General features: G+C 35.3%; 1 protein-coding gene across 4 annotated transcripts in view; it reads right to left on the bottom strand.

The window, feature by feature from the left end:
• ZFPM2 (zinc finger protein, FOG family member 2) overlaps positions 1-25279 on the bottom strand; it is a 314514-nt gene that overhangs the window by 223645 nt on the left and 65590 nt on the right. For all 4 annotated transcript variants that reach the window (XM_074886409.1, XM_074886402.1, XM_074886426.1 and 1 more), the window contains one exon: positions 11910-12011. In XM_074886409.1, the coding sequence (XP_074742510.1) occupies positions 11910-12011 (102 nt within the window). The remainder of the gene's footprint in view (positions 1-11909; positions 12012-25279) is intronic.

Genomic DNA, 25279 nt, shown 5'->3' with positions numbered 1-25279 from the left:
GCTTTATATATTTTATGTAATTACAAAATTACAACTCAAGTGAATCTCATATAATATATAAACTATCACTGATGCAGTCGCAGAATTTCAGATCTTGAAAATAGAATTTGATTGCTTTATTCACTCTAAACCAATATCACTGTAATATCAGCCTTAAGCAATACGGGCTGCTAAAATCATTTGGTTCCATTTTTCCAAAAAGGAAAACTGATAGGATTATTTTCGTGATAAATTAATTTTACCATGTAATTGCAATTATGACTTCTAATTAATGAATGGTTTCAGCCTCACTAACTAGGTCAGCATTTTTCTTTTAAAAATACATCATTTTTCTCTTTAGATAAGCGTCATGATATGTCCAAGCTTTGGGGAAATGCACATAGCATTTTTATAGGGCAATGATCCCAGAAGCTGAGAAATGGTGGAAGTAATATGACATTTCTTTCTACATATTCAAGCCATTTTTTGTCTCTTTTACAAGAAAAATTAAAAAGCAAGCAGATGGCAAAAGGCTTTTTAATAGGGAGGATCACCGTTTCTAAGTGCTATTAGAGTATTATTTAATTTCTTGACTAAGTCTCCCAGTATGTAGAACACTGAACAATGTGAGACCAATGAATCAATAGAACAGCTAATCTATTGCATCATGCTTGCCATATGCATATGACATTGTAGAATATATTGACAAGAGGCAGAATTCAAGGAAAACAGGTTTTCTGTAATCAGATGTATTTCTGCGAAAAAAATATTAAAAGAACCTGAAGCTTATGCATCGTGTAGAACAGAGTCCAAGTCTCCTCACTGTCCATTGCTCGGTCAGATCACATGTTTCAAGGCACTGTGCAAGAACATTTCTTCAGTGCCCCCTGATGTCCTCTGGCACATATATGCCATTTTAAATTCTACATTGTTCATCTCCCATTCACAGCCCTGTCAACAACCTTATCACACCGTTCTTTGATTCCAGATGATTCATGCATTGTGGCATGAAGATACAGAAAAGAAAATTAAGGAAGTTGTAACTATTAAACCAACGATTAGCAGGACAAGATGAGACAAAAATAATTTTCTTTGAAGAGGCTCAAAATTTGATGGCTAAAATATTATGGATATAGTAATTTAACTAAATGCTAGCTCCTATTGGGCTACAAGACATCAAAATATCTGTTGTTTCATCGTAGGTTTTTTTCCTTTATTGCTGCTTGGAAATAGTCACATATTTAGAGAGCACCTCTTAAAGAAAATTTCCATGAGAAGTTGAGATCCAATATACACCATGAAAAATAGTCAATATCAAATGCTAAGCAGTTCTGTAATTGGGGAGAAAAGTTTTTTTCCTGAGAATAAGTCAATAAAAATCATAAAGTACAAATCACAATAGTAAAAGTATTAAGTAAATAAAGTTTAAAATTATACATACTTTATCAAATCATAAGAAACAATATGAAGAATTTACAATGGTGCATTACACAAACATTGAAAACAGGACTGTATTACATGTAAGAAATCTCTCAGTGAGTGCTTATCATGACTGCTGTCCAGATAGTCTCATTTTTTAAATGAGAACTAGTATGTATTTATATATGCAAGCCAAAGATTTATGAACTGATTAGTAGTTTTGGCACCACACCATAAGTATCAAGCTTCAGATAACTCAAGGTTTTTTTTCACACAATGATGTCATTTGAAATTCAGTCTCCTTTAAGAACCACCCAGCCCAAAATGAATATATGCAACACTCTGGAACAGTATGTCCATAGTATACATTGTATTGTCTTTCTAAATTACCCACAATAATCCATCATTGTGGTTTTATGCTGATGAAGCATCTTTAAAATCAATGCAACTACACTGCCATAAAATCAAAGAAGTACAGACCTGAACGAGCCCACCTAGAGAAAAAATTCAAAATAAAATATTATTTTTACAGCTTTATCCTCCATCTTTGAAATATACTAGCCAATATTTTTTTGTAACACACAATATGTCAATGCATAATCCCTCAATACTCACTTAAAATTATGTAAAATACTGGAAAGTTTTTCTATCTGTAATCCCCAAGAATATGCTGTGAAGTCAAATATGGTTGTTCAAGTTTTCCAGCTTGAACACATTGCTTAACAGTCTTGAGGGAGACAAAGGAGAGCAGAGGAAACAAGTAAGATGGGACAATCTGATTCATTTTTTTCTGTTACATATCATAAAAGATGCAACAGATACACTGGACTGGTTGCCAACAGTGGCAAAACAGGCATACACAAGCATCTACCCCACAAATATGATTTAGTATGCTATAGATTAAAAATAATTTTTGGAATCAGCCCTGATTATTCAAAAGCATATTTGGAAAGCTTTGAAATCTCTGGGGGAAAAAAAAAACAAAAACAAACCAGATCAGCTGTCCTCTACACAGCTGCTTTAGAAGGTCTAAGCTAGTTAGCTGAATGCAGGAAAAATTAGGAACAGTGGCCACTGTGCAGTTACAGCTTTCCAAACATAGGCTTTCATCCTTATTACTTCTGCCTACCCAAATATCAGCACAGGTATATTACTAGTTTTACCTCTGGGCCATACTTCAGACAATTTGGTTCTGGGGTTTCTCACTGATGCCATTAACATAATAACTAAACATTTTGTAACTAAACAAAAATGAGATCTGATGCTGTTAAGACAACCATGCTTACTTTTGCCATGTTGGTGAATGAGTGCTGAGTGATTGCATAAAAGTTTTTTGTAGCTTTTCTGTATGACCATTATTGCACTTTACAAAGATCATTTACACATACCCATGTCTGAAGCCTACATCAATGAGAGAAAATAAGGTCTACTATTCAATCCATATCCTTCTTTTGAGCATGTGATGGTAAGGCACCCTAAAAAATGAAATGACATAATTAAAAATGTAAACCCAAATGTGTGCTAAGCTAGTGTCACTGAGCTAAACACAGATACTGAGAAAGTCAAGGTCAGAATTGAGAGGAATTTTGTCCTTAGGACTCTGTCGTAGTCCCATGACCACAATGTTCAGTTTCCTTTTCTGACTCTGGACCATTCTGTACTGTGTAATTTTGTGGGTAAATACTAGCATCCAGCTTGTCTTTCACACATCACATTAAATTTTTTACTCTCATCAAAAGCTAGGTCTTTCCAATAGAGGTACAATGGTTTCTGTGATAATGTTTTTGTTGGTTTAGTTATATTATTACAACTTTTATGTTATGATGTCTTAAGAGAGAGTAAATAAAGCAGTTTTCAAAGCAGTAGTAGGTTTTCAAAGGGGTTGAAGGAAAATGTATTTTGAAAATAAAAATATTTTCTTTAATGATATGCTGAACACAGGATACATCACTGAAACCAACTGAAACCTGCCAATTTAAGAAACAAAGTCACTAGCATCTCTCACTAGGTGTTTGCATCCAACTGCTGGACTACAGCTTTGTGCGTTAAATAACACTATATTGTGTATATAGTTCAATGTATTAACACATCCGTCCTTCAATTGTTCAAGCCAGTGCTGCTATGCAGTATTCTGCATTCTTAGCTGAATTAATGGGAAAAATACAACAAAGAACAAAATAGTTGTGGACCAATTACATGTCCCTTTTGATTCTCACCCCATCTGTTTCCAAAACCAGACATTGTTTCCTAGTCCTTTGCAATTACCAGGGTGTTATACTGCCTTTATGACCAAACTACGGTGGAGACAGCTGAAAAGTGCAAAGCTTTCTGCCAGCCTCTGCAGGTCCCTTGGTGCATGAAACGACAAGAAACAATGTATTGTAATGCAGATGTTCATTGATTCCCTGCAGAATTTCACAGACTAGGAGTCCTTCACTGTGTGACCTACAGGGATTTGTACTTTACATAATATCCACTATATAGCATATCATGTCCAAAGCGAGGTACCTAGTGAATCTGATCAGTCGTCCCTTGCACATGCCTTTCCCAGCTATCAACTTTTTTCAGAGAACAAGAAGTCTTTTGTGCTTGAAACGTAAATGCCAATCAAAACAGAATACATTTCTAACATGTATCACCTTTCATTCAGAGTTCAATGCCTTTTACGAGTCAGGCCAATGTTCTTGTCTCATGCTGGACATACACAAGTACAAAAGAATTTAGGAAGATACCGTATCAATTTCAAGTCTACCTAGTCTAGAAACTCGCCCACGTGCAGATTAAGATGGTTTCCAACGAACAATTTACACCTAACACACCAAAAATGAAAAGCCTTGTGATGTCAAGTAAATATTTCATAAATGGTAAATAAAGGCCCACAAATAGTAAATGAATACCATCAAACTAAAAACCAATAGACTTTAAGGTTTTGGATAGTTTCACTTCTCTGAAGCATTTTGACTAGGATAAATAAGAAGTTTTGCATTTGAAAATATTCTAAAAGGCTAATTGTTTAAATAAAATTAAAGTTTTCCAAATGTGAAATGTACACATGAGAAAACATTACTTCTACAGTAGGTTCATTTCTAAAGCAACTAATTTTGAAATTAAATTTAAATTTACATATATATGTTAACTGTGTGAAACAATGATAAGGAAATGGCATCCCAACTGACAAAACAGTTGGAATGCTTGACAAGGGCTCCAATGCTCAGTGATGAACTCACTGCTTTTTGATATTTTAAGTTGCAAGTCAAATGAAGTAATGCTTATCTCCAAGTTTACAGAATCCCACTATATTTGTACCTTGGATCATGAAAGATATGCTACAGAAGTCACCATAACAAGTGACGTCAAGACAGAAAATATCTTAGTTTTCAAAATTTATTACTGCCTATTCACATGATTTTAGGGGAATTGTAATACCTCAATTTTCTCTTTAAGTCTTGGTGACCACTGTTTCTGGCTAGTGGGCATCATTTGATTTTGTCAGGTGTGACCATAAATGAAAATTCTCCCTATTACTTGATTTTACCTATTACACATGCTCAGTAGGTCATGCAACAGCCTGTTTCCCACAAAAACCAAAATGGCATGTGGGAAAGGTGACAGCAAAGGTTTGGTTGCTACTTCCATGTGAGTTCACACAGCCACTCTCACCTTCTCATCTTTCAGGTCCATACAGGGAGCAGTCTGCCAACAAGATCTATTGCCTTGAAGAACAGCCGATTTTTGTTCTAAGTATGTCTGTTAAAGGTAAAAGAAGGGTAACTACATGCACCAAACAAGGGTTCTGGGCACTGAGGCCGAATACGGCCATATTTACATGCTGGGAGACTTCCTTGGCCTTTGAACAGGTGACTGCATACAAAGTACCTCTGATGAATGCTCCCTGCAGTGCTTTAACTTCTGCACCTTGGGAAGACTGTCAGCTGGCCTCAACCAAAATCATGTCAGGGACCATTTTAACACTTCCCAAGTATACACTGCTCAGCTTCTGTCACTACTGAATTTACTAACACAGGTGTAGCCTATTTTACCTTATAGTTCTTAGCCCTGCATCTTCTCATTATGAGACAGAAATGTGCTCATCACATGAAAGCAGAGAAGTGAGGCCCTGAGAAAGGTCTGCAGGAGGAAGTGGCTGCTACAGCCAGCAGAATAATTCATCAGTCCCAGCTGGTCATGGCAAGATGGATATCCTGGTGCTCCTATAAATAGTCCCAGGTTATACACTAAGAATGACTTTTAAAATATATCTAAATATCTGTTCCTAACAATCATTTGATGATATAAGAATCTCCTCTTCTGTTACAAAAAAAATGGGGCAGGGGGGCAAACCTCTAGAGTTTGTGGTTTTAGCAGACATTTGGTACTGAGTCCCAGTGATGTATGGATGAAGTCTGTAAGTTATAGGCACTAACTATACCATAAAGGTCAAACAAGTTGAATATAGTTCAAGAGTACTTGGGGCACAATGGTTTTAGACAACCAGACTTAAAATGGAATGATGCTTTGCAGAGTTCTGCAGATTGAGTTTCAGGTAATCAACACAAACCTAGGCTATGCATGGAAAAGGACTGGGAACATTACAGTCCATGAAGACTTGGATCAGTTCTGTATACAAGACTGAAAATTATTTGAAGTCCTGTGTTTAATACACAGGTGTGGTAACCTTTTAAAACAGCTCCAGTATCAGAACCCAAACCACAAAGACAGGGGTCCACTAGCATTTACTTCACCTACCTTAATAGTATTCAAGTGTCAAAACAACGCCTGCAGTGCAAGGGTTAACTTGATGACTATTATGCCCTTACTTTTGCTATTCTGTGACTACATGGCCTTCTCCTAGTTCCAAACTAGTGATGGAAACTGGATCAAGATCCACAGAAATCCTCCCCTGCTCCTCCAAGGTCCACTCCCAACCCCCGTTATGGGAGCCCAGCTCTCTGCTTTTAATCCAATATCCACTTCACTACAGAAGATTTATTTAGACTGCTTCTTGTTTCATAAAGGGCTCCAAAAGTCTGTAGTGATTTTTGACACTTTGTTATAATGTTCCTATGACCCCCCCACCCCCTCCTCACATACCACACCACCACCCAGCCTCATTTTCATATGGATACAAAGCATCAGGATAAAATGATGGTTCATTATAGTGGTACAGAGCTCTTATCTTCATCCGGCAAGAGTCATTTCCTTCCAAAGATTGAAATGCAAATGTGAAAATTAATGATAACTGCATTATCTGATAGCAGAGATAATACCGATTCACTGTCAGAGTAACACACAGTCGTTCTATGATTTCCTCTGCTTCTTCACAATATTCTTCTTACTGTCAGACTATATCTATGGTTAACTATGTTTCATGGATTTTTGTTAATTTACATCAAATAGCATTTCCAAGATCTTATATCTACCACATTTCCCCAATCAAAAAAGAAACAAAATCAGGACAGTAATCTCCAAGTCCTTCTTAGACTGATTTAAAAAGAAAGAAAGAAAAAAAGAAAAGAAAAAAAAGAAAAAAAGTAAAAAGGGAAAAAGAAGACTATCGTTAATGTCTGTTTCTGTCTTGCAGTGGTGTACCAACCATTCCAATCTATATCACAGTTTTGCTTTATAACCCAAACTGTTTATAGTACTACTAAATAATGCAGAGTAAACCCAACAATCAATACATATTTACAGTGATCCTTATGAATGGTTACAGGAAATCTATTCAGAAAATCTTTTCAGACTACCTTTTATAGCAGGTAAAGATGTGAACCTGACATGCCAGATGTTCACTACAACCTTTCTGATTCCCATCTCGCTAAAGCAATACACCAGAATTTACATGAAAGCCTGTTTGTCTCTTTTATTAAGCATTAACAGTATCATAGTTCAATATATATTTTCTGGTATTTTTCATAATACCAGTCCTTTAAACATTCTACTGTTTCTTCTCTAAGCCTGTTTCAAATTTTAACATCATTCTTGAAGTGAATCTGAACCCTGTTTCAGCATCAAACAAGACTGCTAACCAGAGAAGCAAGGTAATTTAAAATCCCAAACATATGCTTTAGCCACAACTCTATCTTTTGAGCTCAACCCTGGTGGCTCACTAAATCCCAAGACCTTTTTGGGCACACTGCTTTCTGTAGTAAAACTTCTATTACCTTCTTGTAAGCACATGACTTCATATTTAATTATACTGAAACTAAAATTTTGCTGCAGCTAACACATCAAGTTATTCAGATCTGGCAATAGTAGTACCTATACATTATTCAGTATTTTCTTTTGATTGTGAACATATTGCAAAGAACTAATATACTTTAGCTCACCACTAGGTATTAAGTTGGTTTTACAAGATACATGTTTTTCCATAAACCTATACAGATTGGCAGTCTTACTAAGCCCCCTTTAATAAAGGGTCTTTACATCACTTATGCCATTATTCCCAATGGGATCGCTGTCATGTGGACAAGTCTGTCATTACCCAGACCAACCTTACTTACTGTTTGTGAATACATTTATTTCCTCTAGTATTCAAGAATTTCCAAATCATCTCAAAACTTTTTGAAAACTGAGGAATGATGATTAGGACAGCTCCTAAAAAAGGACCTAGCTCCTAAAAATGTTAAACTGTCAGACTGCTTAAATTAGCTAGAATTTAGCAGGTTTAGCACATTGATCAGTTGTTGATGGAACAGAAGTACAGTCATCACTTACAGCCAAATAGGTTTTCCAGCACAAATATGTTTTAAGCAGACTAGAAATATTGAAACTACTCTACCCTTTTCCCTGTGCCCTGTAACTATTAAGAGTCCTGACTTGTAATAGATCAATACCAATTTTCTAATTATTTTTTTCTTACCAGATTTTAAAATGTCATCTTACTGTTATTAATGAAACTACTGATAGATTTTTAGTTACTTTTATCTTTTTTTCTTTTAGCCAGATACTACAGTTCCTAACATCTGGTTACATTCACTTTTTTCCCCACTAATTTTAAACATATTTTTCTGTTTTTTAAAATTTTCTTCTAGATAAAGTCAACATTGCCTTCACTTTTATTATAGCTTTCGGAAAATCTAAAAAATTGTTCTTAAACACTTTCAAGTTATACTTCATACATTTTCATTCAAATCTTTCTCCCTTTTGGTACAGTTCGTATTTGTTGTCTCTTAAAATGACAAGTACAGTGGACTGAACATGCATACACCAATACAGGCATGATCACTGCATGGTAAACAAGCAGTAATTTCTAATTCTGTAAACAATTTTTCTTTATCTCTCAAGATGGCATAAAATACGATTTCCTTATATCGGGTTCAGCAGTATTTTAGTTGAGGGGCCTACTATCTAAAATTTTCATAGATTTTAAGAAAGTTCTGGTATGGAAGCATGCAACCTCTAAGATATTTCATTCACAGTTCCCCAAGTTTAGGCAGTTTTTGTTCTTCCATAGAACAGATATCCGGTAAAAAACAGAATGATCCTATTCTCTCATGTGATGGATGGTCTGTAGAAGACATGCAGGAGATCAGTCTTTTGTTCTTTACATGTGAAAACACTGATCACTGGCCTCACATGCACTGATATCCTAGCAATATTACAAAGGCCATAGAACTATATACATCTACATGTATCAAGGCATCCATCTGATAGCAAACAGTGTATTTAACATTGTAAAATGGCCTCTGCTTCCATTTTTAAAAAAATAAGTCTTTTCATATAAAATTTGTTTAAGCCGTCTTGCTTTACAGACTTTTTCTATTCTTTGGACTTCTGCTGTTGGCTATAATGGAAAAAGGATCAGGTCCTTTACAGTGTGTCCATGTACATCTATTACCTCAGTTTCCATTATTTCAGAGTAATCTTCTCATTATAAAGAATTTTTAAATATGAGGACAAAAAAAAAATGAAGAATGAACACAGTTTACAAAACATTCAGGTAACACTCAAAGTGACTACACAGAGTAGGCATTATGTCTGCAATTCCTCGATGGTCAGCGAAGGTCACAAGACTGATCCAAAAGATTGCTTCAGCAGAAACTCTGTGAAGCTAGAGCACGTTTAACTTCAGATATTTCTTCATTAAAATATTCTAATTACATAGGCTTGAGAATGCATGTGAACCATTTAACAATGCAAATTTTCAAACAAAATAAAACTCTAATTAATGCCAGAAGCTTAATTTTGACTTATCCGTGAGTAAGTTGTTGCTAATGAATAACTCGCAGAACTTCAGTCCCTGGCAACTACTGGCTCTGAAAATAACAATATGTTCCCTTAGTGCTAAAAAAAGAAAAAAAATTAAAATAACAAAACAGCTCTACTATTTATACGAATCCTTGAGTTGTCACAGTTCACATTATCAGTTGACAGCAACTTGTATCACGCAGAACACAGCCGTTGTATTCTGAGAGCGCTCCATCTCAGTAAGGAGACCAGAGACAGACCAGATAACAAGGAATGTATGGTCATCTGCTCTTTGAGGTAGCACCTTTACTATGAGTTGGTAAAATTCTTGAAGAAAAGGTTTTAATGGTTCTGTTTGTGCTGTGCAAAAATATGTTCCTAAATAAGAAAAACATTTCACGCTTTGTTTTTTTTTCAAAGATCTGAAAGAAGTTATCTTTCTATTTCATGGTAAAAAATGATCTTCTGTTCATTGTTTCATTTTCTGTATCAATAAATTAAATTCATTTCAGAAAACATGCATGATGGGGAGTATGACATGTAGCATGTATCCATGCCTTTCTTCATACATATTATATCCTTGTAAAGAACCAGTATTTAAATAAAATAGAGCTGCTTATTTCATGTAGGTGGTCATCAGTTTTCTGAAGTCAGAAGGAATTTTCCCAAATTCAGCTTTGATTTCCATCTTATCCCATGTCAAAGCTATCAATAAATATTACCAGAAATAGACACATCTTACTGTTTAACTGAAATTTTTTCCCAACAAAATAAAAAATACTCCTTTCACTCCATACTGTCACAAGATATCTCTGAAACTTCTGTATAAGGTAGCTCATATAAAAAGTAGCAACCACCCACAAAATGCATATTCAACTATGTTGAAATACACTGAAAACAAAAAAGCAACAAAAAAATTACCGATTTCAGACAGAGTTTATTTATAATTAAATTAAAAACAAGTTATATGTTAATCACTGACAGCATTTAAGTCTACTATGAAGCTGGAAAAGGCCATTCTCCTATACCCAAAGATGTCTTTTGTATTATTTTAAATATACTGTAGTGAATTATAACACTAAATCTTGTTTTCATATAATACCATAGTGCTTTATACAGAATATCAACTTATTTGTGCATTACCATTAAAAACATTTTAAATGCCATCATAATAATTAGGTATACTATGTCTTCATTTTTGTTTGCATTATATTTTCCAGCTACTGGTTTCAGAAAATTACCATTAGTTTTGTTCTTCTCTTCATGAAGAGCATACAGTAATTTGAAAAATCAAGCAAGGATGAAAATGTGATTGAAATACAGGAATTTTTCTAATGGAATATTATTATTGCATTATAAATTATTGATAGGACACTTCTGGAACTCTTTTCTGATGTGCTCATCCTTTTTAGGGAAAATTTCCATAAGAGATACAGCTATTCTGAGAGTACGTTTTGCTTCAGATGTACGTTTTCCAACAGCACTATTAAAATATAGTCAGCATAATGGATTTTTAAGGCCCATTCCAGAGTCCATACCCATGAAAACATTGCACTGAATTCAACTGCAGAATTGCCTAATTGAGAAATACAATTTACCCCTTTGTCTTTGGTACTTTTATGGTACAACAGAGGTTTAATGTATTAATATTGAACAGATACTTGGAAGGTATTCCCATGCTACCATCACATCTTGTATCTTAACAATGTTATGCTTGCACCATCTTCACTGTGCATAATAGAAAATGCTACCGTGAATTACTGTTTTAATGTGCACTGACTGCAATATGAGTTTCTCTTTCAACTGAAATCAATGACCAGGTGTGCTAAATGATTTCTAACAGGCTAAAACAGGTAAACAAAGTTCTTGAAAATGTCAGTAGACACCATACCTATTTTTTAAGCAACATGTTGCTAAATGTTGGCACAAAGCTTGAGAAGAGACACAGGTGTTTGGTTGGTCTTGTGACCTCAGAAAACAGAGCAGAAAAACTTCTACCTCAATATAACCATGGAACTGAGAACTTACTGATAAATTTTAAACCTAAAATTCTAAGAAGCAACAACATTTTCCTTTGTATCAAGCAGGTACATAAGGCATTTTATGTTGAACAACTTACAAAATGGTACAGCCAAAACCATATTTTACTCAAGAACTTTATCTTAGGACTTATCCATCAATATCCTGGTCTCCAAAGGAACATAAAAGAAATAGCTCATTAAAAATCAATGCAAAGCATAACACATCTACTCAAATAATAACATTAAAAAATACTGAATTCTAGCTTAAGAAATTTCTCTTGGCTTTCAGTTGTTCTTTCCTACCTGGCCCATCCCAATCTTCAGTCTCCACAGCAAGCTGCCCTGGTTTCTCTGACCTTGCATCACCATCAGATTCTGCTGCCTCCTGAATGCCTTCTTCATTGCCTGAAAAAACAAAGAAATACAGTATTGACATCTTTCAACAGTGACTTTTAGGCAGAGGTCCTACAATATCTAAACCACTGCTTACATGCGTAAGTGAAAACATACGCATGTCTATAAACAGAGAGCAAATGAAAAAAATATATTAGACACATAAACATCTGCGAGTTCCCAGTGATTCAAACAAGTCGTGAGTATCCAATCCTTCCAGTTCTGTGGACAGACAAATCCTGGAAATCAGTGTTTACTCCATATGCTTAAAAAACAGAACCACAACTTGCACCTAATTCTGTAAACCAACACACAAAAAGTCATTGTTTGTACATAGCTTGTTACTGCCCAGGAACATATGCTTTCAGTTAAGTGTTTTCTTGAATTGACACTTAAATGTTTCTTATGCATTGCACATTAATGACACTCAGTACAAAAATATGGTCCATTAAACATTCCGACTTTTCAGGCAACTAGTGGAAAGGGACCCTGTGGTATTTTCAGCATTTAAGGTATTTGACCTTAAAGGTCATAATGTACCAGCAAGCCCCTATGATCATTTTCTTCTTATCAAGCTTTATCTAAAGAAATGCAACATTTCTGATGAATTTTAGAATTTTCACCATCCAGAAGTACCTGAGAACGTCTGTCTGCCTTCAGTATTATCCATGACAAGGTTGTACATAGGACACATGGAAAATTATGATAAGGTTAAATTTTTAGAGATGGCCATTTAATTTTTATTTGAAGAACTCCTTGTTGAAAGAGCAGTTATTTCAGTTAAACAAAGATCCTAGGCAAGCTCCATGCAAAAATACTTTGAAATAACCACTACAAAAAATTACATTGAAGGTGAGCGGTTCAGGTATTAACACAAAATAGTCTGGCCACAGTAATGTGTTAAATGACATCTCCAAGGGCTATCCAGGTCAGTTTTTTACTATATTTATATTTTTTTTACTACTAATCAATCCAAGAATCTCTTGTATAGGAAGACAGTATGAAGAATGGAAAAAAAATGTATAAAATTCACACAATTAACTACAGTAGTCAAATAGGACTGAATTATGGTTTAAATTTTTTTTAGCAAACTTTTTAAAACTGTGTCCCACAGAAAAGCACTAAAAAACAAAAGCTGTGTATTTTAGAATCTGAAAATCAGACTGTAGAGTTGACAACAGACGAGCAAGGAGTAAAAAGCACAGAAATTAAGCAGTAACTTGTAATTTTTTTCCCCACTCATGATAACAAAAGCTTTTATTAGCAACATAGGTAAAGAAATGTGATTACAAGAAACCATGCCAGATCCCCATACGTTATCACTGGAGCTATATTTATACCAGATAAGATTGTGACTTAGTGTTTTCAAGTACATGATTATATACAAACGCTATAAAGTATTAACTTCATGTGCACATGTAACATCTTGTAATAACACTTTCTTCCTTGCATTCATACAAAACCCAGTTTTTCCAATCCTAAGTATAAAAGCCTGGTAAACTACTTCTCACACAAACACAATACTATACTCACTCCAGACTTCAATAACAAAAATATAGTTTTGTGTATTTGTAGTACTAAAAATATAGTCCAGTGTATTCACAGGCACTTAAAGCTAAAAGACAGCATGAATTTCTAGTATAATTTTTCTGTTAAACACACCGTACAATTTTACTCATGCATTTGAAGTTCACATGCTTCAGTTCAATCTGGAGTTGCATTTCAGAAGACAGTCCTAAATACTCACATGCTGAAAAAGCTATCAAGTTTCTTATAAGTAGTTTTAGCAATTTTTGGTTGCTACCCAAACTACCCTATTTTGAATTAGCATTTGTATAATTACTTTGTAGTAACCAAACAGAGCTCTGCTTTTTCTGGGTGGACTGAAGAACCTACCAGATATTTTTACCTTCATATTTCTACCTTCTTAGCTACTTACAGCTGCAATAAACTGCTCTTTATTGGAGATATTCAAAGGGTAATTTTCCAAGGTTCAAACCTGGCAAAATGTTGGAAAGCACTTCATGGCAAGGGCAATTCTGATTATGTTTCTAACTCAAGCTGTATAATCACCATAGAAAGCCCTTAAAATGTTCTTTGCATGGAATTTTTACACTAAGAAAATGTTTTCCTTCCACTGTAAACGATAGATCTCTGTGAATTAAATCAGGACAACAACAATATTTAGAAATAATAATTATTTTAGATAGCGCTCAAGCATGGAAAATTTTAGCTCCAAAATATAACATTTTTCCAGGTTATAATATATGCAAACCTGGTGTTAGCATGCAAATTAAGCATTCTTTCCATCAATGCAACTAACCAGGATTTCAGACAAACAAAACTATTAGAATTGAAAGAGGAGCAGAAACTTATGTGAACAGATTGGGCTGAAGGGCAAAAGAAGGACAGAATTACAGCTAAGGTATACAACCTACAGCACACAGTAATTAAGTATTTGGGAGCTGAGGAAAGATCTGAAAATGTATGTTAGCAGATGGCTTAATTTTCATTAACTTGCTTTTTCGGTGTTTCGTGAAGTACGGTGTGACGTGTTTTTCATAATCAAGTTTTCATGAATTAATTCATGTTATGTGAAATAGAGTAGAACAAAATGTGTAGAATTTACATTAAGGAAAACTTTGTTTTGCATCTCTAAGTATTTTTAATTATTTTCACTGATAATTATTTTCATTGATACTTATTATTCACCAACTACCAAGTCCATGCATTACACACCTGAAATATCACAACACTGATTTCTCCCGTTCCCTCATACTACTCTCCCTCCATACTGAAGCAATCTGCTTGTGAAACCAGCAACCAATACAGTACGGTGGATTTCAAAATCCATCAGTGAAGCAAGTTTATCCCAGGCTCAGCTGAATGTCAAGGTCAGATGCAAATGGACAACCAAGCCAATCCATTTGGTGCTAGAGACACTGCAACATTAAGAAGCCAAATGGAGGCTTAGCACAAGAGCTGACAACAAAACACATCTCAAGCTTTTTTCTTTTCTTTCCCCTTACTTAATGCTACTTTAGCAGCTAACATTTCTTTAGCACAAAGGAGTTAATTTCCTTACAGATTTTGTTTTCTTTCAATTGTTTACTTTTTGTTCATTCACTGAGTATTTTCCAGTCTCAATAAGAATATTTTTTTATAATTGTTTTAAAACTTATTACATTTTTCTTCAATTTATAGGTGTAGATATTTAATTGGATCCAGGACATTATTTTTTTTCTTTCTTCAAAGTCAAATCAAGTGCTTTTTGCTTTATACATACCATTTTGCTACTAACCTGTTTATTCCTTTCTAATCCCATTGTTTTGGTTTTTTCTCATGCTTATTTCTTCACTTTGTTGATCAATTACATTTTGTATTTAAGTTAAAGGAGAAATAACTTTTTACCATCAACACCAAAGAGTGGTATAGAAGTACTGGCAATGATAACTGCACTAAAACGGAGCAAAACCTGCTTCTGTTAAAGTTTTTCCTTCTGGAAACTAAGACCAGTAAGTGAATTCTGATCTCTAAAAGAACATTACTGCATGAAAAAAAGACTCATATGAGCAAAAATCTATAATATTATATAGTATGTTTAGTCATGAGTTAATTAAGTGTACTGGACTTTCAGCTATTTCTCTATATTTGGTATTAAAGCTACACTTTGGGCAGAATTTATCTCCTCTAACCTTAGATGTCTGAAAGTTAAGCTAGTCCAGACTACTTATGTAGGCACTCCTATAGACAGGGTAGAGAGAAACCTCTACAATGACTCATCCTATTCAAGGATGCCTGAGACAGGACACCACTCTTGCTGTCTGAGATGGTTGAAATGAATCATCCTCTGATAAACACAGCTTACACTAGGAACCTATCCTTATCCAGCTAAAGTTGGGTGAAACAAATCTCTGCCTTACACTGAAGTGCTGAATACACAATATACTGCTTAACTAAGAGAGAAAAAAGTCTTATTCAAACAACTTGAATACTGTAATATGAATAGAATTTTCACCTTGACCTTACTCTTTCTTAACAGCAATAACTGCTTCTGTTGCTCTTCAAAATCAAAGTTTTTAAATGTGATTTTTAATACCCTAGTGTTTATCCACTAGATGCAAGTGAACACATTAAACCACTGTAATTCAAGGTGGTACAGTTCGTCAGGGAATCTGAAGAGTGTAAAAGAGACATATTACCAGAAACACAAGAGGGAGAACTCTAACATCTCTGACAACACTGACAAGTAGGAAAAGAGAGACTTGAATATTAACAAGTAATTTCACTTTAATCTTTTTAACAAATGAAAGACTTCCCAATTTGTACTTAATCAGCTTGTACCACAAGTAGTTGTGATATTTTAAAGAAGCACATGGGTTAGCAGTTCTTCTTAACCCTGCTGTTTTAATCCATGTTGTTCCTATCAGTATTAGGGTCTTATAAAAAGTCTTGTACAATAAAACTATTGAACTTTCTTGACTAGGAATGTTATAGCAGCTGTTAGTCACTTTATAATGTATTTTGCAATCAGCTAAATCAACAAAGTAGTTTTAACAATGAACAGTTCAGAACTGACAGATCTACTTTCTTGTTCACAACTGCTTATCACAGCATAGATATCATATATGTTTGCCAGGTGCTTCCTATAGTTAGGATACCTTCACAGAAGCCACTCACAAAAGATAAGGTCATAAAAGAGATGAAAAATGTGCAAGCTTCATACGCTCATGGTTTTATCATCAGAAAAAACAGCTTTGGGTGAAGGACTATACCAGTCACAAACTGCACACGGCAGCTTCTATTAGAGTGAGAGAACATTAAAAGTTTGAAATTCAGTTTATGTTCATTCTTTCTGGCAGCATAAATGTAAACCTAAATTGTTAACATCCTAATACAGCTGTTCAGAGTGAAACATCACTTCTCAATTATAATAAATCAATTCAGAAATAAATTGTTACGAAGCCTGTAGCATTCTGTACTGCCAAAAGAGAAAAGACACGATGCAGAGACTTGGGGAGTCACTCAGTGTAGACTTCAATTCAGCAAGGAACGTAACCTTACGTATGTTAACAGGCCAGTGCCACTGGTCATGAAAGAGTAGGCTTTCTTGGGGACATGGGGGAAGGCACCCTCTCCTTCTTTCTGCTGCAGCCTATAGCAGCAATAATTTCAAATCTGACCAAAAAGGGATGAACTAGATGCCAGAGCTTCAGGAACTATAAATTAGCATTGAAAAACTGTCCTTTGTTATTTATCACAATGCCTACGACCAGTAACACAGTTTACACACAGTGATAATCTTGCTCTTGAATCCTAAGAAACACACTGTAAGATGAGAATCATTGTGAGGAACCTCTCTTCAGAAGCAACACATAACTTTGAACAAACCATATACCACTTAAATACAAATACAATGTACTTAATTCATTCAATGTAACTTACTTTTTGGCAGCACACACTATTCTTAATACCAATGACATCTAACAGGACTTAACTGTCCTTGTGGATTACCTCTTTTTAAAGGACTCTATGTATATATTTAACAAGCAGAAGTCTCTAATTTTAATGGCAATACAAGTTTTCAGCAGATATAAAACATTCTGGATATAAAACACATGTAAATAATGCAAAAAAAAAAAAAAAAGAAGTCTTTAAATAAGCTTTTGGTATGGAAATAGAACTCTGAGAATAAAGATACTAAATAAATTGTGAAGGATGTTTCCATACTTTGCCATATTGGGCATCTGGTATGAGGACAAGGTACACAACTACAGTGGCTACAGTGTCATGTAAATGGATTTATTCTACAAGCCTTGCAAGGACAGAGGGAAAGAGACAGAGACATCTGGTGCTATCACTACCAGACTCATCTGGTAGTGAATTTATCACTTCATCTGATGTGTATCAGAAATCATTTCAGTGAGGCCCACCAAAGTCAGCTGAGACATCCTACTCTACAAATACAGTAAGTTTGAGCAAAATCTGGCCCTCATATGATTGATTTTCTAATATACCTGAAAGAAACCAGCACTTGTACATGTTAATCCACTGCATTTTATTTCAGATTATATTAATCACCTCATACTTTGCTTCTTTGCAAGCAATTATTGTTTTCTGTCATGCTGATTAACAATCATAATTTCTCCTGAGATAAATCTCATTTGAAATAACTGTATGTTTCTAGTTTCTATTTGCCCTAAGCACTCTTAAAATTATTTATCCAGCAAATGTCAGAAATAAAGCACTGTCTCTTATCCTAACTTTTAGGAAAGGCCTTTGAATATCCACGTGTGTGCAAGCTGTTAACTCTCCAAAATAATGGTACAGAAACTATTTTGGTTCATATTAAAATCACCACTTTGATTAACAAATGACATCTTGACACAATGACATTTCAGCACAGTGATCATATTAAAAAACAGTGTCAATTATTTCTAACCATTTCAGCTACAACACTTTTCTCCTGGGATAAGACACTGCTGTGCAGCAAGCTCATCTAGACTGAGTCTGGTTTTCCGCTTTCTCTAAATGTTTGATACGTTCTCATTATCACACTGTTTGCTTTTAAAGTCCTTTCATAAAAGGATCATTCATTCAAATGTATTACCTGCAGAACAGTGAAAGTGTTCTCTAAATTGTATTACAGAATTTCCTTCTGAGTTTGATATTTATCCTAATTTTTAGGGAGCAACTCTTGTGGCATCAGTACTACAAATGATTATCATTCAGATATACTGGCTACCCAAAAGCTTCCATAGATATAAAGGAAAAAAAAAGAAAAGAGTCTTGCATATTTTCAATCTTTCCCCATTAAAACTTCAAATACAAGAACTCTATTAGACATATTCAAGTACCAGCCTGGGGTTCAAACGTACATAGCTCTAGGCACTTGATTGGAAAGGCAGCAGAAGCACATTTTAAAAGATACTTAGTCACCCCAAACTAAGACAGCTGCTTTGTATAATTTTCAAAAATTATTTCAATAGAAATCAACAATCAATGAGATTCTAAAACACCCTGCAGCAGAACAGAGATGACTTCAGAAACACTCTAGCAAGTTTCAAACTCTAAGTCTGAAGACTCTTCTGCAAGCTGATACTTCAGCTTAATTAAATAACATTTCTGTTCCTTCCCCACTGCAGAAATACTATGTCTCTTATCAGAATTCTTCATCCAACCAAGAAAATCTCTTTTTATAACATGCAGTTGAAATCATTATCATATACTCATCCCATTTTCATGTGATTTCCACACAGTGCTACATAACAAGTAGCAATATATATCTTGTTCTTACAAAGCGAAATTTTAATTTACCTTGTTGTAAACAGTTTGATGCTTTTATTTGAAATAATCAACACTCCAGGTGCTTCAATATCAAAAGCAGCCAATACCCTATCGCTGAAGGTATGTTTCTACATACAGGCTGTATTATACATAGTTTTAAAGATAGTCTAGACTTCTATGAATCAAACCCAAGAAAAAGACTTAGCAGTCATAAATAAATGATTCTTTTTCTCTTATCCACAAGAATCTATCCAGCAATAATATTTGCCTTATCAATATTTATCCAATGATGTCATAAATATGGCATTTGCTCCATTTATTTTTTCTGATCCTTTCAGAGTTAGCCAATATCCCCATGCTGACTTCTACAGTACACAGCCTGTAAGCAAGTCTGCTTTATGGACCCAGGTTGTCAACAATTTTTCAGAACAATGTCTCCGAACTGTTCAAAAGTATTCAGAATTTTTGTGTTAAGAACATCAAATTAGACAATAAAAGGCAAAATAGACCTTCATTATAAATAAAATTAGTAACATGTATAGTACACATGAACTAAGAACATGTGGTGTAATTTGCCATTTGTGCATTTCATATTTTAAAAAAGATTACCCTTATTAATTTCCAATTCCCATTCTGTCAAATTTGAGCTCAAATCTAAGTCAATCCAAGTTCAAGTTTTCTGACTTTCTAGAACCACTTTGTAGCCAAATAATCCCTTTCCTCATAGCTGTGATAGAATTCACAATTTCATTGTTCTTAAGAAAACCAAAATATGCTGACTGAAAAGGCTGGAGTTGCTTTGATAAACTGCTTAAAGTTGAGTAAGCTGTTTAAGTGTTTCTCTCACTTTATAATTCTGTACAGTTAATGTTTTCTATTTGGATATATGTATTTATTTTTTGAAACATAGCTTGTTAGTTTCTTTTTGAGAAACAGTTTTCTGCTTGATAACCAATTACTTAATTTACTGATTAAGAGTTTGTTTGTCTAACTTAGGTCCAATTTTTATCCCAGTAAAGTTGATGTTAATAGCAACTGGGTTTCAGTTGAACTGAAAATATGGCGCAAGAGGCTTACCTATGGGATAGCAGTAAGTAGAAAAGAGCGTAGGATAGACAGTCTCATACTTGTTATTCTGAAAGCCCTTCCATGCTCTCAAGTGAGTGGTGAAAAAATTCACTCAAACCTTTTCAGGTATCTCCTTTCTCTTCTAGCAAGAAAATAGGTGGTCCTCCGAGCTCCCATAACAGGAAAAAATGAGAAAGCATGAGACGTAAAGCACTAGGTAAATGTTGATGTTCAGAAGAAAAAGGTCTCCTTTCATCCTGCCAGGATCCAATCTAATTCTGACTTAGCATCCTTCAACAGCTATTATCAGAGAACCCCCTTCCTTTCTTTGTCCTTATTCAGCATGTGACAAAAAGTATGGAAGAGGCACAGGATTCACTTGTTTCAGCTGAATGGGACACAGATAAATGTATGGGAACCCTCTCTCTGGAGAACTGAGAATCCAACCTAGGTTCACAAACATACACTATTGTGTTTTTGGAAGGAGTAGCACTGTGAGTTCTTATGCAGATTGTTATCCTAGGAGATGAAAATACGTTGTCACATATACACGGCCTCTCCTGTCTCTGCTTACCAAAAGAATTAATGTGTCCTTCATTTACTTGGAAAGCTTACATAAAGAAACTGTAATGAATTAAACTAAATAAAAAAAAAAAAAAAAAGGAATATGAGCTTCAGGAGAACAGAAGTATTGCCAGGGAAAGATAATGTCAGACACGGGGGGGGGCGGGGGGGGGGGCGGGGGGTGTCTGGTGCCAAGCAAAGCCGAGGGCTGTGCAATCACCTCTATCAGTGCTCTATCAGTGTCTACACTCCAGCCAAATCCAGAGAAAACAAGGAGTCAAAGATTCAGGTCAATAAGCTTATAGGCGATTTGCACAAACAGCTCCTCCAGCAAGGTAAAAAACAAAGTCATATTGGCTTTCTTTTTTATTCCTTCTCTTTGAAGTCCCTGGTCCAAACACACCCTGGAAATGTCAGTGTTATATGCAAGAATTTAAAGAGCTGAGCTTCTTAATCCCGTTAAGAAATAAGAACAAAGTTGCCTGTAAAGATCTCCTTATTGAGCTCAAAGTGATTATGGTATAGCTGCCTTATGCTGATCCTACTTCCACTTGCTATAGCAAAAGAGGTAGAAATTTGTCATGAAATCCACTACTGAAAAGGAAAGAAACATTATTGATTAAAAGGTTTCTGGTTAAAAAAATTAAAAAAGGAAAGAAGAAAAGGCATAAATCTACTTTTAGATCCAGAAACAGAAAATAGCAAGCATATTGTTAATCATTGTATGTCTAACATGAAAAAAAGCAAAGAATATTTACACAGACACACACAGGCATACACACACAAAGTCATACTCCAGAGGAAAAAGGGACACACAGAAATCGTTTTCACGGTGTTAAGAGTTTGGCTGGTATTATAGATGGTAGCATGATAGCTTTGCACATGAAGTATGAAGGGAAAGATTAATGCACAGAAGAACTTAGCTTTGTATATGCTTTTTCTTATACAAAGAATCACACTGCAGCTGTTTTCCTGAATCTCAAGCCTGGCTGCACAATCAGGTCACATGGTTTAACATAAAAAATTCTAGTCCTAAACTGGTCTGGCAGGCTAGTGACAAAATACTGTACATGAGCAGAAAACCTGGAGCAGGTTCTGAGCTCATCCTACCCTGCCCAAGCAGAATACAAACCTACAGCAGCAGGTATACACTCAGCATGCAAAAGCCCATATATTCCCTAAGTTCTCGCTGACTTAGAACTGTATATGAGATTCAGACAGCACTGGATTCCCCTCATCCCCCTCATTCCCCACAAATAAAGCAATGTATCAGGAACTGCAACCACACAACACTACTCTGATTTGCTAAGGACATACATAGCAGTTTCTGCTATAGATCCTAAAAACACTGCATCATGAAACAATCAGTCTTCATCCCACCTTAGGTGTCCCCCATATCTTCCTATGTCACCAACTGAAGCACAGTTAGCAGTGGGAAACACAAGCCATTTGCCTTCCAATCTGCCACCAGTAGGGTTATGGCCACTGCATCTCCTTCCACTGACGGTTGGTGCCAATTCTGCCTTGTGATGGAGTTAACTATGAGAAGCCTTACAACATGAGGAACAAACACAATAGCTGTATTACAAGCAAAGAATGGGAGAATTCAACAAAACTGTCCTGGTAAGCATGGCAGCAAGAAATGGATATGTATTCTTTCTCTAATTATCAGATAAGTACGTTTCTCCATTTTGCCTCTTTCTTCTGGAAACAGTCCCACATTTTCTCTCTTGATTATAGTCCTTCCTCCATTTTCTTCTCTTGCCTCTTTCCTTCTCTGAACACAGCTACTTAACTATCTACTAATCTCAAGTGATCTCCTCATTGCTCAAGGTAACTTTGCCTTTGAAAGTTAATCCCTCATTGAACACTTCTGCTAAGAAGGTCACAAGGAACTGTAATTTGTTTAGCCAGTTCCCACCCTTATGAAGTAGACAAGGCTCCTATTCTCCTTGCTGTTTTCAGAGAGGAAGAGGTGTCACCTCCATGGGAGTAATGCAAACATTCCAAATAACAAATGAGAATATTTTTTTGTTTTTCCTGAGGGTATCTAGGCAGGTTTACAGTAATCAGAGACTAAAAATCCAATGATAAACTACTTCACAGCCCAAATGAACTTGATTTAGTACTTTTCATCCATCACCTCCAACTTCTTGGCTTTTGTATTGTTCTGCTGTTTGTGCCCCCTTCTTGTATCTGCCCTCCTGCTTTTATTATCCCCATCATGCCTCCAGCTCACCTCTTGTCTCTGTTAGCATCACCTCATTATTTCTTATTTCTACCTATAAAAGACAAAAATTAATCTGGATGTACTATCTCCTAGCTTCCACAGTAGGCTCTCAGCCATCTAGTCTATCACTCTTCTGCATGGGAGACAGGCTACTTTCTCCTTATTCAGACTATCTAAATACTGGCATTTATCTAATAAATCTTCCAGATCTTAATTTAATCTGAATTAATCTTAATCTGATACAGACTCTGATTCTAGATAACCCACTAACTGGACACTATGTTCCAGGCTTAATACAGGCTTTGTGTGGACAGCATCATCAGACACCCTCTTTATCTGAAGTGCAGAAATTTGTAGTAACTAAGCATAAACAGCAATTTTAAAAGGCCACAAACTGACAAAATGCAATGCATTATCACAAAGGCTACTTCCTACCAAATTTTTTTCTTCTACTCCAAAGATTGAGTCCAGTGCAGCTTTGTAATGGAAGAACACTATGACTCTGTTGTTATTACTGCTGTTTCCAAAATATTCCCTTTCCCCTAATCTCATTGTTAAAATTGCAAACAAATCAAACTTCTGCCATCTATTCTGAAGCTCTTCTAAAATATTCATTATTAGGTGGGAAATTTCATCCAAAAGGTTAAAAATTCACAGTTGCAAGCTTAACCCAATCCCTGATAAATAGTAGGTTGCTAATTTACATTTTTGGTTTTAATATTTACATGCTTAAACACTGTTCACATCTTCACATTTGAGTGTAAATGAAGACTACACAGGAAAAATTATTCACATAGCAAAGTTAATTGTGGTATTGTGGTGTTGAAAAGTATGGGGAGAGGTGGAATTTTCCAGATTCTTTGTCGTAAAAGCCATTAATGAGCAAAGGAGAAGGGAAAAATAATAGCCAAAAGTCATAATTTTGAAAACGGAGAAGTTGTAAAATGACATGTAGCTCAATCAATGTGATTAATTTGCTTCACACTTTGCAGAGGCTTTTGCCTTCGCCTTCTAATTCTGGCAACTATTCTGCTGAATCAATCTCACAAACCCAAATTAATAAGGTGGGAATGACAAGTATGGCTTTATAAAGGTTAGCTGTTTGCAATTTAGACAGTAAGAGACTGCTCTCTGCTTATAATATGATCACGCATAGTTTGACAGGAAAATCTCTTCAGTCAAAAAGCCAAAGTTATCAAGTTGTGAACCTCTATGTCCTCTACTTTCATTCAGCTGAATGAATTGTGAGTTCAGTATATTTTTGCCTTCAGTGCCTGGTTTAGATAGCTAAAAGCCTCTGGTTTTAGGTGATATTTGTATTTACATAGCTGGGGAAGTACAAAAAACATACCATGGGTGAAGCCTCACAAACACCTTCTTCCCAACAGCTGTGCCATTTGTTGCCCAGGTCTCTTGATTCCTGCAGGAAGCCCCACTACTCATTTGTCCTCTTGTTCTGGGTCAGCTAGGAAGAAACCCCATGGCGGGGAAATGGGGACCTGGGACAGATGCATATTTATATTCAACAAAACCCCCTTACTTCCTAGAACTTTTAATGGTCCATGCCAGCAAGAGAAGAATGAAGAGACAGAATAAAGGATTCCCATGACAATTCTGATATTTTCCAGGAAAAGGAAACTTGACACATGAGAAAACACAGATCTACAGTTATTTTTCCCTCCTTGAAGATATCTGTTGTTTACAGGCTGCCAATACTGTCAAAGAGCAAAACAAAAATCAGGAAGTCAGGCCCTCAAAACAGAAATTAGAATGCATTTATTTGCTCTTTAACATATTTGGTACGTATCTCATTTTCAAGCTTTTCTTCATGAAGTTAAAGAAAAAATATTTTTAGGAAAAAATAGCTTATTTCTCATACCATCTTTTAATTTTAATACCAAAGCACTACAAAGAAAAAAAAGAGGTTATGAATGATTAACAGATTCATGACAATAATAATTAGTCTCACTTTCAGTATTTATTATATAATACAGTCACAAACCCTTCCAGTAAGAAAAGGGCACAAAAAAAATTTATTTGCTTTCCAGAATAGTTTTGTCTTCTTGGGTCTTAACCTCAGAAAAACGTATGTGGCTTCATGCTAATGACACTTAAGATTGACATTGAAGAA

The sequence above is a fragment of the Strix uralensis genome, chromosome 1, assembly GCF_047716275.1.
Source record: "Strix uralensis isolate ZFMK-TIS-50842 chromosome 1, bStrUra1, whole genome shotgun sequence".
NCBI lineage: Eukaryota > Metazoa > Chordata > Aves > Strigiformes > Strigidae > Strix > Strix uralensis.
This window is presented reverse-complemented; position numbering and strand designations above follow the sequence as displayed.